We start from the raw sequence: 16152 nt of genomic DNA on the forward strand, positions 1-16152 counted from the left end.
CACCAGAGAGAGACTGGCCACATCAGAGAGACTGGTCACACCAGAGAGAGACTGGCCACATCAGAGAGAGACTGGCCACATCAGAGAGAGACTGGCCACATCAGAGAGTGACCACATCAGAGACCGGCCACATCAGAGAGAGACTGGCCACATCAGAGAGACTGGCCACATCAGAGAGAGACTGGCCACATCAGAGACTGGCCACATCAGAGACTGGCCACATCAGAGAGAGACTGGCCACATCAGAGAGAGACTGGCCACATCAGAGAGACTGGTCACACCAGAGAGAGACTGGCCACATCAGAGAGAGACTGGCCACATCAGAGAGAGACTGGCCACATCAGAGACTGGCCACATCAGAGAGAGACTGGCCACATCAGAGAGAGACTGGCCACATCAGAGAGACTGGTCACACCAGAGAGAGACTGGCCACATCAGAGAGAGACTGGCCACATCAGAGAGAGACTGGCCACATCAGAGACTGACCACATCAGAGACCGGCCACATCAGAGAGAGACTGGCCACATCAGAGAGAGACTGGCCACATCAGAGACTGGTCACATCAGAGACTGGCCACATCAGAGAGAGACTGGCCACATCAGAGAGAGACTGGCCACATCAGAGAGAGACTGGTCACATCAGAGAGAGACTGGCCACATCAGAGAGAGACTGGCCACATCAGAGAGAGACTGGCCACATCAGAGAGAGACTGGCCACATCAGAGAGAGACTGGCCACATCAGAGACTGACCACATCAGAGACCGGCCACATCAGAGAGAGACTGGCCACATCAGAGACTGGCCACATCAGAGACTGGTCACATCAGAGAGAGACTGGTCACATCAGAGAGAGACTGGCCACATCAGAGAGAGACTGGCCACATCAGAGAGAGACTGACCACATCAGAGAGAGACTGGCCACATCAGAGAGAGACTGGCCACATCAGAGAGAGACTGGCTACATCAGAGAGAGACTGGCCACATCAGAGAGAGACTGACCACATCAGAGAGAGACTGGCTACATCAGAGAGAGACTGACCACATCAGAGAGAGACTGGCCACATCAGAGAGAGACTGGCCACATCAGAGAGAGACTGGCCACATCAGAAATACTTCTAGGTTGACTGGCTGAACATATCCTTACCTCGCCACTGCCTTTACTGTCTACATACTTTAAGTCACCTCCGTATCTGACTTAAGAAGTCTACCTGGTAGGAAACAGTTACCAGCAGTAAAGCTACCCACCTGTTGCACATGTGTCTTATTCATCAACCATCACACCTGCATATGAGATAGGTTTTCCTGAGAGATGGTAGTTCCCACGTGATAGTAACTCCAGCTATGCTGGAAGAAAACCTGTGAAGCTGCCGTAGCAGATGAACCCTTGCTGGAACGCTTGACGATGTCCTCACTGCCTTATTGAAGTCTCCCAGCTCAGGCTGACGTATTTCAGTACCTTTGTACGAGCCCCATCATACATGGTGCAATATGACTGGGAAACGACAGCCTTTTATTCCTACTGTGTAATTCTCACAGAATAGGATACTAGCACACTGCTCATTATAAAATTTTGCTCAATAAAATTTTTTTTTTTATATTTTATTTAAAACATTACAATACAAGGTGGAAATTATATTAAAAGGTACATAAATGAGGTAAATCACAAATTCCCAATTCACCCTTACAAAAATGATTACAACAGACAAAAGTGTTCTGACACCCTAACACCACACACCATATACACCCAGTTATACCAGAGTTATATACCTGTGAAGGCTTAAACTTTTATCACAATTTCACCCCCCCCCCCTCCCGCCAAATATAACCATCACCAACCTGACTACATCTTAACTTAACATTAAAGGATACACAGGAACTACACTACCATGGGTGATGCAGTAACATCTTGGACACAAAAATATTAATAACAATTAAATGGGATACATGTCTTTACCTAATAAAAAACTAAGGTCTTCGAAAAGGTGTAGTCATCATGTAATAGCATACAAAAAAGCATTTGAAACTAATAAAGAACATTTTTTTCTAAGAAATCGGACCTGAAGAGTAAAAGTCAACAAGTAAAATCAGTGGTCACTACAGTGACCAACTTTGTGTCTGGAAATACAGAATTCATCCTCATTCTCAACTCGGAAATAGACAAAGATACAGAATACAACACTGCAGTTATTAGAATCTGCACGAGAATGGCCTCCACAGAGGCCACAGGTAACCTACAAGGTGATGTGAGACAGATGTTGCAGTGAGCCACAGGAAATATGGCGGTCAACCAAGACACCTTCCAATTACTCCGCTATAAAAAAAAAAAATCTTAGAGAGATAAAAGCCAGGAGAAAGTAGCACTTCTCTTAGTAATATAAACACGCAGATTACTGGAAAGGCCCAGAATCCCTCCAACTGTACTCCTTGGAACGAAAGCAAGAAAAATATATCACAGTTTACACATGTAAGGTGTTGGAGGTGCTGGGTTTATATCTCTACCATGAAATTAATCTTTATGAGGATATGAAGCGATGATTTAGACTTTGACACTAAAGTGCCTAGTTTATCGTGCGCTCCATATCTATCCTGTGGAGGGTAGCGCAACAGTGTATGGATATACAAAAGGCCTAGGAACTAGGCTCCAAAAGGATAAGATGAGTACATCTAGATTTGTACCTACAGTTCACTTATCTGTTACAAGCAAATTTAGAAGTGAAGTAGACAGTGCAAGACACGAACACAATTAGTACACTAAATAAATACAAAATACCTGAGTTTTGAACACCTTCCCTTACGAATACAAGGAATTATCAAGGATCCCTAACCTGTCTTCAAGGGTCTTGCTATACTGACCTCACATGATACATAAAATACCTTTTCAGTCATATATTTTAAGATTCTAAAATTTATCTCGAGATCAATGGAATATCTGCAAATAAAGATTATAAATATTCCCAGGGAGGTGAGGGTGCCAGCTTCCCTCGTTGACTCACAGCAATATATTCTGGCACCGTGATTGATAAATGTGCGTATTTGAACGTTTTCTAGTGTTGATCAGCCACCACTTTGGAAGACGGGTCGTAGGAGTTTCTATAATTTCCTTATTTGTAGTTAAATGTACATTTTTTTTAACCGGCTGATGTTACGTCACCATGAAGTATGACGACATAAAATGAAACAGCGTCAACAACACTACGAGACACCGTCATGAGGAAATAATCGTAGAAAAATGGGTGTCTGTCTTCAGAGCCGTGGATAGACGGATGTGCAGTATCTCTACGTCTGTTCCAACGTCGCTGGCAAGCGTCGTATACGACGCACGGAGGAAGTAGCTGTATTTTAGCAAACATTCGATTACATCACTAAATTTAGTGATGGCATGCACTAATATTCTTTCCCATTCGTTTTACTAATGACAGTATTTTTAGGCGAGTCGCAGTTAGACTGTCGTCGGGAATGACAAGTGTGTGTGTGTACTTATCTACCTGTACTCACCTATTTGTGGCTGCAGCGGTTGATTCTCAGCTCCTGGTCCTGCCTCTTAACTTACCTCTCTCCAGATTCACTCCCTCTTTGCTTCGTGGGCCCTATCATACCTGCTCTTAAAACTATGTATGGAGTCTGCCTGCCTCCATTTCTTCACTAAGATCACTCCACTTTCTGATCACTCCGAGGCTGAAGAAATACTTCCTAACATCCCTGTATCTCATCTGTGACTAACTGCCAACGGTGTATCCGAGTTCCCTCTTCTCGCCTCTCTTCTCGCCACTCTCTACCTTGTCAGTTTCCGAGAGTATTTTGCATATTGTTATCATATCTCCACTGGTTCTCTTCCACCCCCCCTCCTCAATAAACTTAGGTTCAATACCATAAGCTTCTCGTAGCTCATACCTCTTAGCTCAGGGACGAGTTATGTTGCGTACGTCTACACTTTCTTCGGCTTCTTAACATGATTTTTCAGTTGCGAATTCAATACCAATGTTGCATATTGCAAGACAGGCCTAACGACTCCAAGATGGGCCTAACAAATACATGATCATAATAATAATAATAATAATAATAATAATAATAATAATAATAATAATAATCTTTATTTCTACCGGTATATGTACAAGGTATACAGACTATAGCTGACATTAATGACATACTGCTATATAGAACGCGTCACTCTTAGATGTTCAGCAGATTTTGCAAGATGCAAAGTCTGTAGCGGTGTGGACATCAAAACACCAGTAATAGAAACACCGAAGTGACGTCAATACCAAAGTTGTGATAGAAAAGTTAGATTAAGTAGTGTCGTGAATACCAGCGTAGATATTTATGAAGATGGTGGGTGACGAGGACAACCATGGTGGGTGACGAGGACAACCATGGTGGGTGACGAGGACAACCATGGCAGGAATCCACGGGCTGCACACCAAGAATATTACACTGTTTCGCTCTGGGTAGAGACTAACCAGAGCGAAACATGGCATATAATAAAAATGTGCTCATCACCAAGTGTGTCTCCACCATAGCAGTGTAATGGTCACCATAGTCTGTGTGTCAGGCTTAAAGCCTGTCCACACGAGGCTCGTTGATGCTGCACGTCCCCTTTTTCACTAGTCAAGAATACTTTAGTTCCTAAAATAGTGATTAAGGTAAACTCTGAGTGTATATGCACTGAGACATAGGAAGATATGAGCGTGGGTTGGCCCCCTGGGAAAGGCTATGCAGTAAATAAACATCATTCTCACAGCGATCTCCACCTGAGTCACTGTACTTCGTGCACAGTGATGGTGGTCTCCAGTGAGATCACTACCTGCTTCACCACACACCTTCATCAGGCCACGTCTTCTCCTTTATTTTCACTCTTTCTTGACCGTGATCTTGAAGTGTGATGAGTAACATATCACTGTCATGAGATATGAGCCACGGTGAGCGGAGCCATAAGAAGAGTGGGTGGGTGGTGAGGCTAATCCAGGTGGTGGCGATGGGTGGCGCTGCCGCCCAGCCACCCACGATGGCAGTAAGGCGGAGTGCCACGCCCCAGTGCCCCACCGTCGGCCCTCCAGTGCACATCCTGCCTCCACGGCTCGCACACGAAGGCTCCCGTCTCCCCTCGACACACGTAAAAGGTGTGAACGAACTGTCCCTAGTGTATCCTCGTAGGTGACCCTGCTGTCCTAGCCAGGATGCCTGCCCACGCCACAGGAACAGCCACTATGTCGGTGACCAAGACCTCCTACAAGTCAGGAGCCAAGTCTCCAGAGTTCACCAGTTCCCAGACCACGTACCATCAGAGCTCTGCTCTCGAGGTAAGTCTACAAACGTGTCTTTCATCCATGATATCGTCTCGTCCGGTCGCTGTCAGTCACAAAGAGCGAGAAAATATCGCTCCTCGAGTCGCCACGCTTGTCATCCTCCAGGACCGAGTTCTTGGTTTCTTCCTGCGCTGATAAACCGCCTCACTTTAATTCTTCACGTGATACCACAGTCTCCCTGAGAGAACGTGTACGTAATATTACGGAAACTACCAATGATGTCCAGTCGCTGTGAACGATCAGACTTCACAACACAGACTTAGTAACTTAAGGAACTTAGCCTAGACATGTATGAGACTCTCCTTCTGCATATATATACATATATATATATATATATATATATATATATATATATATATATATATATATATATATATATATATATATATATATATATATATATATATATATATATAAGAAATACTAGAGAAAAGAACATAATTAAAGACTTACGTCCAACAAAGGTGGGACATAAGACAATTTATGCAGAGGGAGAGACATGTCTTCACCCCTCTAACATAAACAAAGAGCTCAACCCGTGTGACTCGCAGCATGGAGAGGTGCAGACTCGATCCACCGTTTGTGGAGTGAAGAAAAAGAGTCCCGAGTGAAGGATGTAGGTTCCCTACTCTCATGCACGTCAGCAGGTTCCCCTATCCTTATGCACGTCAGCAGGTTCCCCCTACCCTCATGCACGTCAGGAGGTTCCCCCACCCTCATGCACGTCAGCAGGTTCCCCTACCCTTATGCACGTCAGGAAATTCCCCCAACCTCATGCACGTCAGCAGGTTCCCCTACCCTCATGCACGTCAGCAGGTTCCCCCTACCCTCATGCACGTCAGAAGGTTCCCCCACCCTCATGCACGTCAGCAGGTTCCCCAACCCTCATGCACGTCAGCAGGTTCCCCCACCCTCATGCACGTCAGGAGGTTCCCCCACCCTCATGCACGTCAGCAGGTTCCCCTACCCTCATGCACGACAGGAGGTTCCCCCACCCTCATGCACGTTAGGAGGTTCCCCCACCCTCATGCACGTCAGACGGTTCCCCCACCCTCATGCACGTCAGGAAGTTCCCCCACCCTCATGCACGTCAGAAGGTTCCCCTACCCTCATGCACGTCAGCAGGTCCCCCCACCCTCATGTACGTCAGTAGGTTCCCCCACCCTCATGCATGTTAGGAGGTTCCCCCACCCTCATGCACGTCAGCAGGTTCCCCTACCCTCATGCACGCTAGGAGGTTCCCCCACCCTCATGCACGTCAGGAGGTTCCCCCACCCTCATGCACGTCAGCAGGTTCCTCACCCTCATGCACGTCAGGAGGTTCCCCACCCTCATGCACGTCAGGAGGTTCCCCCACCCTCATGCACGTCAGTAGGTTCCCTCACCCTCATGCACGTCAGGAGGTTCTCCCACCCTCATGCACGTCAGGAGGTTCTCCGACCCTCATGCACGTCAGGAGGTTCCCCCACCCTCATGTACGTCAGAAGGTTCCCCCACCATCATGCATGTCAGCAGGTTCCCCCACCCTCATGTACGTCCGAAGGTTCCCCCACCCTCATGCATGTCAGCAGGTTCCCCCACCCTCATGTACGGCAGAAGGTTCCCACACCATCATGCATGTCAGCAGGTTCGCCCACCCTCATGTACGTCAGAAGGTTCCCCCACCATCATGCATGTCAGCAGGTTCCCCCACCCTCATGTACGTCAGAAGGTTCCCACACCATCATGCATGTCAGCAGGTTCCCCCACCCTCATGTACGTCAGAAGGTTCCCCTACCATCATGCATGTCAGCAGGTTCCCCCACCCTCATGTACGTCAGAAGGTTCCCCCACCCTCAAGCATGTCAGCAGGTTCGCCCACCCTCATGTACGGCAGAAGGGTCCCCCACCATCATGCATGTCAGCAGGTTCCCCCACCCTCATGCGCGTCAAAAAGTCCCCCACCCTCATGCACGTCAGGAGGTTCCCCACCCTCATGCACGTCAGGAAGTCCCCACCCTCATGCATGTCAGGAGGTTCCCCCTCCCTCATGCACATCAGGAAGTCCCCACCCTCATGCATGTCAGGAGGTTCCCCCTCCCTCATGCACATCAGGAAGTCCCCCCGCTCTCATGAATGCAAGAAAGTTCCCACACCCTCATGCACGTCAGGAAGTCCCCACCCTCATGCACGTCAGGAAGTTTCCCCACCCTCATGTACGTCAGCAGGTTCCCCCACCCTCATGCACGTCAGGAAGTTCCCCGCCCTCATAAATGTCAGCAAGTCCTCCCCGCCCTCATCCACGTCAGAAATTCCCCCACCTGCAGAAGAGTCAGCAAGTTTCCTCACACCCTCAGATGTGTCAGCAAGTGTTCTGGCACCAGGAAATGTGTTCTGTCGTTAGCAAGTGTGTTTGGCGTCAGCAGGTATGTTCCGGCGTCAGGCCAGTGTGTTCTGGAGTCAGCGTGCTCTGGTGTCAGTAAGCGTATTCTGGAGTCAGTTTATTTCGGCGTCAGCAAGTATACTTCGGCATCACCTAGTATATTTTGGCGTCAGTCAGTGTGCTTTGGCGTCAGCTAGTGTATTACGGCGTCAGCCAGTGTGTTCTGGCTTCAGGCAGCGTGTCCCGGCGTCAGTCAGCATGTTCCGGCGTTAGGAGAACAGATGAGGCTTGTCAGACCTGACGACTTATTTAGGTGGCACACGCCCAACAGTTTTTTACTGCCTTCCCACGCCCACACGGCCACGCCAGCGCCCGCACGCCCACGCCCGCTCTCACCCAACACCTAAATTTGCTTTTATTAACCCAGGCCGCCAGAGAGCCGAGGAGGGAACACCTGGCTATAAAAGGCGTTAGACCCCATCCAGTCAGTCATACACGATATATACACCGAGGGATGTATGTCTCTTAGTGTATATACACCGAGGGATGTATGTCTCTCAGTGTATATACACCAAGGGATGTATGTCTCTCAGTGTATATACACCAAGGGATGTATGTCTCTCAGTGTATATACACCGAGGGATGTATGTCTCTCAGTGTATATACACCGAGGGATGTATGTCTCTCAGTGTATATACACCGAGGGATGTATGTCTCTCAGTGTATATACACCGAGGGATGTATGTCTCTCAGTGTATATACACCGAGGGATGTATGTCTCTCAGTGTATATACACCGAGGGATGTATGTCTCTCAGTGTATATACACCAAGGGATGTATGTCTCTCAGTGTATATACACCGAGGGATGTATGTCTCTCAGTGTATATACACCAAGGGATGTATGTCTCTCAGTGTATATACACCAAGGGATGTATGTCTCTCAGTGTATATACACCAAGGGATGTATGTCTCTCAGTGTATATACACCAAGGGATGTATGTCTCTCAGTGTATATACACCGAGGGATGTATGTCTCTCAGTGTATATACACCGAGGGATGTATGTCTCTCATTGTATATACATCGAGAGATGTATGTCTCTCAGTGTATATACACCGAGGGATGTATGTCTCTCAGTGTATATACACCAAGGGATGTATGTCTCTCAGTGTATATACACCGAGGGATGTATGTCTCTCAGTGTATATACACCGAGGGATGTATGTCTCTCAGTGTATATACACCAAGGGATGTATGTCTCAGTGTATATACACCAAGGGATGTATGTCTCTCAGTGTATATACACCGAGGGATGTATGTCTCTCAGTGTATATACACCGAGGGATGTATGTCTCTCAGTGTATATACACCAAGGGATGTATGTCTCAGTGTATATACACCAAGGGATGTATGTCTCAGTGTATATACACCGAGGGATGTATGTCTCTCAGTGTATATACACCGAGGGATGTATGTCTCTCAGTGTATATACACCGAGGGATGTATGTCTCTCAGTGTATATACACCGAAGGATGTATGTCTCTCAGTGTATATACACCGAGGGATGTATGTCTCTCAGTGTATATACACCGAGAGGGGCACATCTCTGTGTATATACATTGACAGCTTAACGTTGATACCTCTGTCATTTATTAAAGTATTCTTGAATGGTGGTGCACAAGCTACAGGCAGCCTTAGTGACCCTCGTGTGGTAGATAGGGTTTAAAACTTACTTAACAACGAAAACAGTAGTGTTGAAAATGGTCAGTTGTATTACATACTTACTGGTTTGTGTGTTGCCAACACTCTCTGCAGGGCAGTGTGTGTTGCTGGATTTGTGAGGGACTTGCCTAGTACGGGCCAACAGGCCTACTGCAGTGTTCCTCCTTTCTTATGTTCTTATGCTCTTAAAACACTGTCCTGACACCAGCTTATTCTGCAACATGGTTGCAACATGGCATCTGTATATAGCAGAAAAGAAACCTCTTAAATAAAGTACAAGAGAAAGTTTTCCAGCTCACGCTCCCCCTTTCCATCCACTGACAAAGATCTTTTTCCAGAGACTCTTCATTTCTCTGCTATTTCGTATTTTCCCGTCTCCTGTGTCAGTCACCTCATCCTCCATAGATCTCTGCTGACACTTCCACTTCAACGTGTGTCAATATACACGGTGAGGGGTCCGGGTTCGATTCCCAGAGAGGGTAAAAACGTTGGACGTGTTTCTTTACACCGGTTGTCTATGTTCCCCATCAGTAAAATGGCTACCTGGGCGTTAGTCGACTGGTGTGGGTCGCATCCTGGGACAAAACTGACCTAATTTGCCCGAAATGCTCAGCAAAACATGTAGTGTCATAGATGTCAGCCCGAGCTGGGAGACTGTAGTAGCGTCAGCCTGAGCTGGGAGACTGTAGTAGCGTCAGCCTGAGCTGGGAGACTGTAGTAGCGTCAGCCTGAGCTGGGAGACTGTAGTAGCGTCAGCCTGAGCTGGGAGACTGTAGTAGCGTCAGCCTGAGCTGGGAGACTGTAGTAGCGTCAGCCTGAGCTGGGAGACTGTAGTAGCGTCAACCTGAGCTGGGAGACTGTAGTAGCGTCAGCCTGAGCTGGGAGACTGTAGTAGCGTCAGCCTGAGCTGGGAGACTGTAGTAGCGTCAGCCTGAGCTGGGAGACTGTAGTAGCGTCAGCCTGAGCTGGGAGACTGTAGTAGCGTCAGCCTGAGCTGGGAGACTGTAGTAGCGTCAGCCTGAGCTGGGACACTGTAGTAGCGTCAGCCTGAGCTGGGACACTGTAGTAGCGTCAGCCTGAGCTGGGAGACTGTAGTAGCGTCAGCCTGAGCTGGGAGACTGTAGTAGCGTCAGCCTGAGCTGGGAGACCGTAGTAGCGTCAACCTGAGCTGGGACACTGTAGTAGCGTCAGCCTGAGCTGGGAGACTGTAGTAGCGTCAGCCTGAGCTGGGAGACTGTAGTAGCGTCAACCTGAGCTGGGAGACTGTAGTAGCGTCAGCCTGAGCTGGGAGTCTGTAGTAGCGTCAGCCCGAGCTGGGAGACTGTAGTAGCGTCAGCCTGAGCTGGGAGACTGTAGTAGCGTCAGCCTGAGCTGGGAGACTGTAGTAGCGTCAGCCTGAGCTGGGAGACTGTAATAGCGTCAGCCCGAGCTGGGAGACTGTAGTAGCGTCAGCCCGAGCTGGGAGACTGTAGTAGTGTCAGCCCGAGCTGGGAGACCGTAGTAGCGTCAGCCTGAGCTGGGAGACTGTAGTAGCGTCAGCCTGAGCTGGGAGACTGTAGTAGCGTCAGCCTGAGCTGGGACACTGTAGTAGTGTCAGCCCGAGCTGGGAGACCGTAGTAGCGTCAGCCTGAGCTGGGAGACTGTAGTAGCGTCAGCCTGAGCTGGGAGACTGTAGTAGCGTCAGCCTGAGCTGGGACACTGTAGTAGTGTCAGCCCGAGCTGGGAGACCGTAGTAGCGTCAGCCTGAGCTGGGACATTGTAGTAGTGTCAGCCTGAGCTGGGACATTGTAGTAGTGTCAGCCTGAGCTGGGACATTGTAGTAGTGTCAGCCTGAGCTGGGAGGCCTCAGTTTCCTTCTAGCACAGATGGAGTTGCTATCACTTACGAACTCCATCTATCAGGAGAGCCGCCTGATAGATGTTTACTCTCAATTCCCTTTCATACAGCTGAACAAACTATCAGCCTCTTAAAATTGTCTTCTTAATCTGCCAACATCACCGAGTCATCTCTTAATACCTATTATAACTTCCAATGTATATGTTTCATTTAATCCTGTATCTCTCCTCAACATGTAGCATTCACTGTACCAGTAAACTCAAGAGGTATATATCCGTCTAATTCTCACAGTCTCCATCTAGCATTTTTTTTTTGTATGAAAGAACCATGCATGCTTCCTGCCAATCCTTGGGTACATTCTCTTCGTTCATACACACACACTGAACAAACGCACCAGTCATGCAAATTATATATATATATATATATATATATATATATATATATATATATATATATATATATATATATATATATATATATATATATATACAAACACTGATCTCTGGCTGAAGGAGACTCGAACCTACGAACCTTGGAACAAGGTACGTAGTGCTTTACGAACCTTTTGTGAATATTTCGCCTGCTCTTGCGAATTCCTAGCATTGTTAAAATCTCTAGTAAGGCTGATGCATGCAGAGGATGAGATGAAAAACTGTAAGCTTCCTGATTGATTGGCTACTTCTCTTTTCTTCTCCTCCTCGCCCATGTATCTGTTCAACATCCTTTAACACCAGACACTTAATGTTTACGATCTGTGAGAGCAGATCTACAGAATAGTCGCCCAGTCATGACTAATTCAGAAAGAAACCAGAAAGGTTATAGACAAAAAAAAAATCTAGGAACCAGAAGCATTAATATTATACACTAGAGAAGCGTCTGAAAAGGTGCCTAGACACAATTTCACCGAGTCGAGGTTGATATACACTGGGAAGATAATGCCTCTCACAGTTCTTGCACCACTGTCACAAAATTGAAAAATATAAACCTACACACGAGGATTAAGTGGATTTTGCAAAGGCATTTGACAAATACGAATATGGAGTGATAGCTTTAAACATAAGGGAGAATGACAGGGAAGTGGATAGTCAATTTCTGAACAAATGCATCACAAAGAGTGGGGAATAAAATATTCTAACTGGGAAGATTCACAGCTAAAAACCAGGGATGAATCTCCAGATGCAGCTTCCCCCATTATCAAGTCAAGTGGAGGAAGTTAGTTAAGACGAGCTCAGGGGAGCTGGAAGGCAAGATCATGCTGAGATCAGATCAGTGATACCTAATAAAACCCAAAGCAATCTGCGTGCAACAAAAAAAAAATAGTGCCTCAAGGCACTCTCCTGGCACCTTGACTCTTTTATCCCCCAACAAACAGATAAAAACTACAACTTCGGGTTATGGCAAAAAACAGCAAAATATGCAAGTAAATATGGCCTCAGTAGAAGACTGTAAAAATTGCAATCAAATACCAATTCATTCAACCTGGCAATGAAAAAATATGGTGACCAGTGGTAACAAATACCATCTCTTTTAGCAAGGTAAAAACACTGAAGGACTCAAGACAAGTATAGCATAAGAACGCGGGCCAAATTTGGTCATACATAAGGTATAATAATGTCAGATGTTTTAACATTTAGAAAGCCACGAAGTAAATATATAGGCATGACCAGGAGAATGCTGAGAATGAATCATCTGAACTTGTCAAAGAAGAGAAGCCGCGTTAAAGGACAAAGCAGAGTTGCTGAGAGCTGAGACACACCAGGTGCTGGATCACCTTTTATTGTGCACATTTCGCTATGTTTTAAGCTCTACACAGAGTGAAACACTGTCACAATGACAGCTTACCTTGATAACTGAGACACTTGGGAAACATGTGGAAATCTTTATTCCGGAAACGTTTCGCCAGCCAGTGGCTTCCTCAGTCTAATAGAGAGAGAATAACGGTGAAAGATGAGTAAATCGAGGCAATCAGTCCCTCAGCCTGGAGTCGAAGTGTACAGTTCATCAATCATGATATAATTACAGCACATGTGCGTATAGAAGCGGCTTGTATACTACACACAGATGAGGTGAAGCAGTGGTAGGCGGCGTCACCAGTGGGAAAAATAACCCATTAGTTGAAGTAGATCATGCTTGTAGGTCAGGCAAACTTAGAAGAATTCCCAGCATCCTGATCCCACAACGTTGCTGTGTCTGACAGAATTTGTGCAAAGGTTCAGAAAAACCACAAGTTAATAATCGATCAAATTGTCAGGCTGTTTTTTTTTAAGCCATTTATACAGAGGTTGCTTTGCACGTAGTTTCTCAAAACTTCTACTACTATGGACCGGGCCGCGGGGGCGTTGACCCCTGGAACACCCTCCAGGTATACTCCAGGTATACTATAGCAGGGAGGGTCATATCCCAGCTAGATAACATACTTTAATCTCTTCACTGTTTGCCTAGACTCGGTACAGTTCTTAAACTATGGAGACTATCTCAAAGACCTTGGAATAGTCTCAGTCTGTCTCTGTCTCTGTCTCTGTCTCTGTCTCTGTCTCTCTTTCTCTCTCTCTCTCTCTCTCTCTCTCTCTCTCTCTCTCTCTCTCTCTCTCTCTCTCTCTCTCTCTCTCTCCCCCCCTCTCTCTCTCTCCCCCCCTCTCTCTCTCTCTCTCTCTCTCTCTCTCTCTCTCTCTCTCTCTGGGATGAAGAGAGATATCTCTCATGGTCACTCCATGGAAAACGACTGAAGACTAAATAAGACGATAGAGTAATTTCTGAAGACAAATCATACAACCACTTAATAGTACTTCTTCGGGACAAGTGGTCAGCATAGTCTGATAATAGGACCAAGTGGAACTTAGAAGACTGTCACAGGTGGGAGTGGGCGGGCGTGGTGGGCGGAAGTGGGCGGTAGACGAGAGAGTGGGCGAGAGGGTGAGTCTGTAAGTAAACAGAGCAGCAGTATAGCTGCTTGTGGTGACCATTTTAGCGGCAGCCTGAGTTTACAATCCAACCCTTCTTTCTTCCCTCCCCTCCCACTGCTGCCTTCCATGACTGCCACCCATCCTCCCTCCTACTACTGCCTTCCATGACTGCCACCCATCCTCCCTCCCACTGCTGCCTTCCTCCCACTGCTGCCTTCCATGACTGCCACCCATCCTCCCTCCCACTGCTGCCTTCCATGGCTGCCACCCATCCTCCCTCCCACTGCTGCCTTCCATGGCTGCCACCCATCCCCCCTCCCACTGCTGCCTTCCATGACTGCCACCCATCCTCCCTCCCACTGCTGCCTTCCATGGCTGCCACCCATCCTCCCTCCCACTGCTGCCTTCCATGGCTGCCACCCATCCTCCCTCCCACTGCTGCCTTCCATGACTGCCACCCATCCTCCCTCCCACTGCTGCCTTCCTCCCACTGCTGCCTTCCATGACTGCCACCCATCCTCCCTCCCACTGCTGCCTTCCATGGCTGCCACCCATCCCCCCTCCCACTGCTGCCTTCCTCCCACTGCTGCCTTCCATGACTGCCACCCATCCTCCCTCCCACTGCTGCCTTCCATGGCTGCCACCCATCCTCCCTCCCACTGCTGCCTTCCATGGCTGCCACCCATCCTCCCTCCCACTGCTGCCTTCCATGACTGCCACCCATCCTCCCTCCCACTGCTGCCTTCCATGACTGCCACCCATCCTCCCTCCCACTGCTACCTTCCATGACTGTCACCCATTCTCCCTCCCACTGCTGCCTTCCTCCCACTGCTGCCTTCCATGGCTGCCACCCATCCTCCCTCCCACTGCTGCCTTCCATGACTGCCACCCATCCTCCCTCCTACTACTGCCTTCCATGACTGCCACCCATCCTCCCTCCCACTGCTACCTTCCATGACTGTCACCCATTCTCCCTCCCACTGCTGCCTTCCTCCCACTGCTGCCTTCCATGGCTGCCACCCATCCTCCCTCCCACTGCTGCCTTCCATGACTGCCACCCATCCTCCCTCCCACTGCTGCCTTCCATGGCTGCCACCCATCCCCCCTCCCACTGCTGCCTTCCATGACTGCCACCCATCCTCCCTCCCACTGCTGCCTTCCATGACTGCCACCCATCCTCCCTCCCACTGCTACCTTCCATGACTGTCACCCATTCTCCCTCCCACTGCTGCCTTCCTCCCACTGCTGCCTTCCATGGCTGCCACCCATCCTCCCTCCCACTGCTGCCTTCCATGACTGCCACCCATCCTCCCTCCTACTACTGCCTTCCATGACTGCCACCCATCCTCCCTCCCACTGCTACCTTCCATGACTGTCACCCATTCTCCCTCCCACTGCTGCCTTCCTCCCACTGCTGCCTTCCATGGCTGCCACCCATCCTCCCTCCCACTGCTGCCTTCCATGACTGCCACCCATCCTCCCTCCCACTGCTGCCTTCCATGGCTGCCACCCATCCTCCCTCCCACTGCTGCCTTCCATGACTGCCACCCATCCTCCCTCCTACTACTGCCTTCCATGGCTGCCACCCATCCTCCCTCCTACTACTGCCTTCCATGGCTGCCACCCATCCTCCCTCCTACTACTGCCTTCCATGACTGCCGCCCATCCTCTCTCCTACTACTGCCTTCCATGACTGCCACCCATCCTCCCTCCCACTGCTGCCTTCCTCCCACTGCTGACTTCCATGACTGTCACCCATTCTCCCTCCCACTGCTGCCTTCCTCCCACTGCTGCCTTCCTCCCACTGCTGCCTTCCATGGCTGCCACCCATCCTCCCTCCTACTACTGCCTTCCATGACTGCCACCCATCCTCCCTCCTACTACTGCCTTCCATGACTGCCACCCATCCTCCCTCCCACTGCTGCCTTCCATGACTGCCACCCATCCTCTCTCCTACTACTGCCTTCCATGGCTGCCACCCATCCTCCCTCCTACTACTGCCTTCCATGACTGCCACCCATCCTCCC

The 16152-nt window shown here is 48.7% G+C and overlaps 1 protein-coding gene across 1 annotated transcript in view; it reads left to right on the forward strand.

The window, feature by feature from the left end:
• The first annotated feature begins 5023 nt into the window (after positions 1-5023).
• Positions 5024-16152, forward strand: part of LOC128695431 (paramyosin, long form) — a 122022-nt gene continuing 110893 nt past the window's right edge. The window contains exon 1 of the mRNA XM_053786040.2: positions 5024-5296. Coding sequence (XP_053642015.1) covers positions 5174-5296 — 123 coding nt within the window. The 5' untranslated portion in view covers positions 5024-5173. The remainder of the gene's footprint in view (positions 5297-16152) is intronic.

This window comes from Cherax quadricarinatus, chromosome 50 (assembly GCF_038502225.1).
Source record: "Cherax quadricarinatus isolate ZL_2023a chromosome 50, ASM3850222v1, whole genome shotgun sequence".
Lineage (NCBI taxonomy): Eukaryota > Metazoa > Arthropoda > Malacostraca > Decapoda > Parastacidae > Cherax > Cherax quadricarinatus.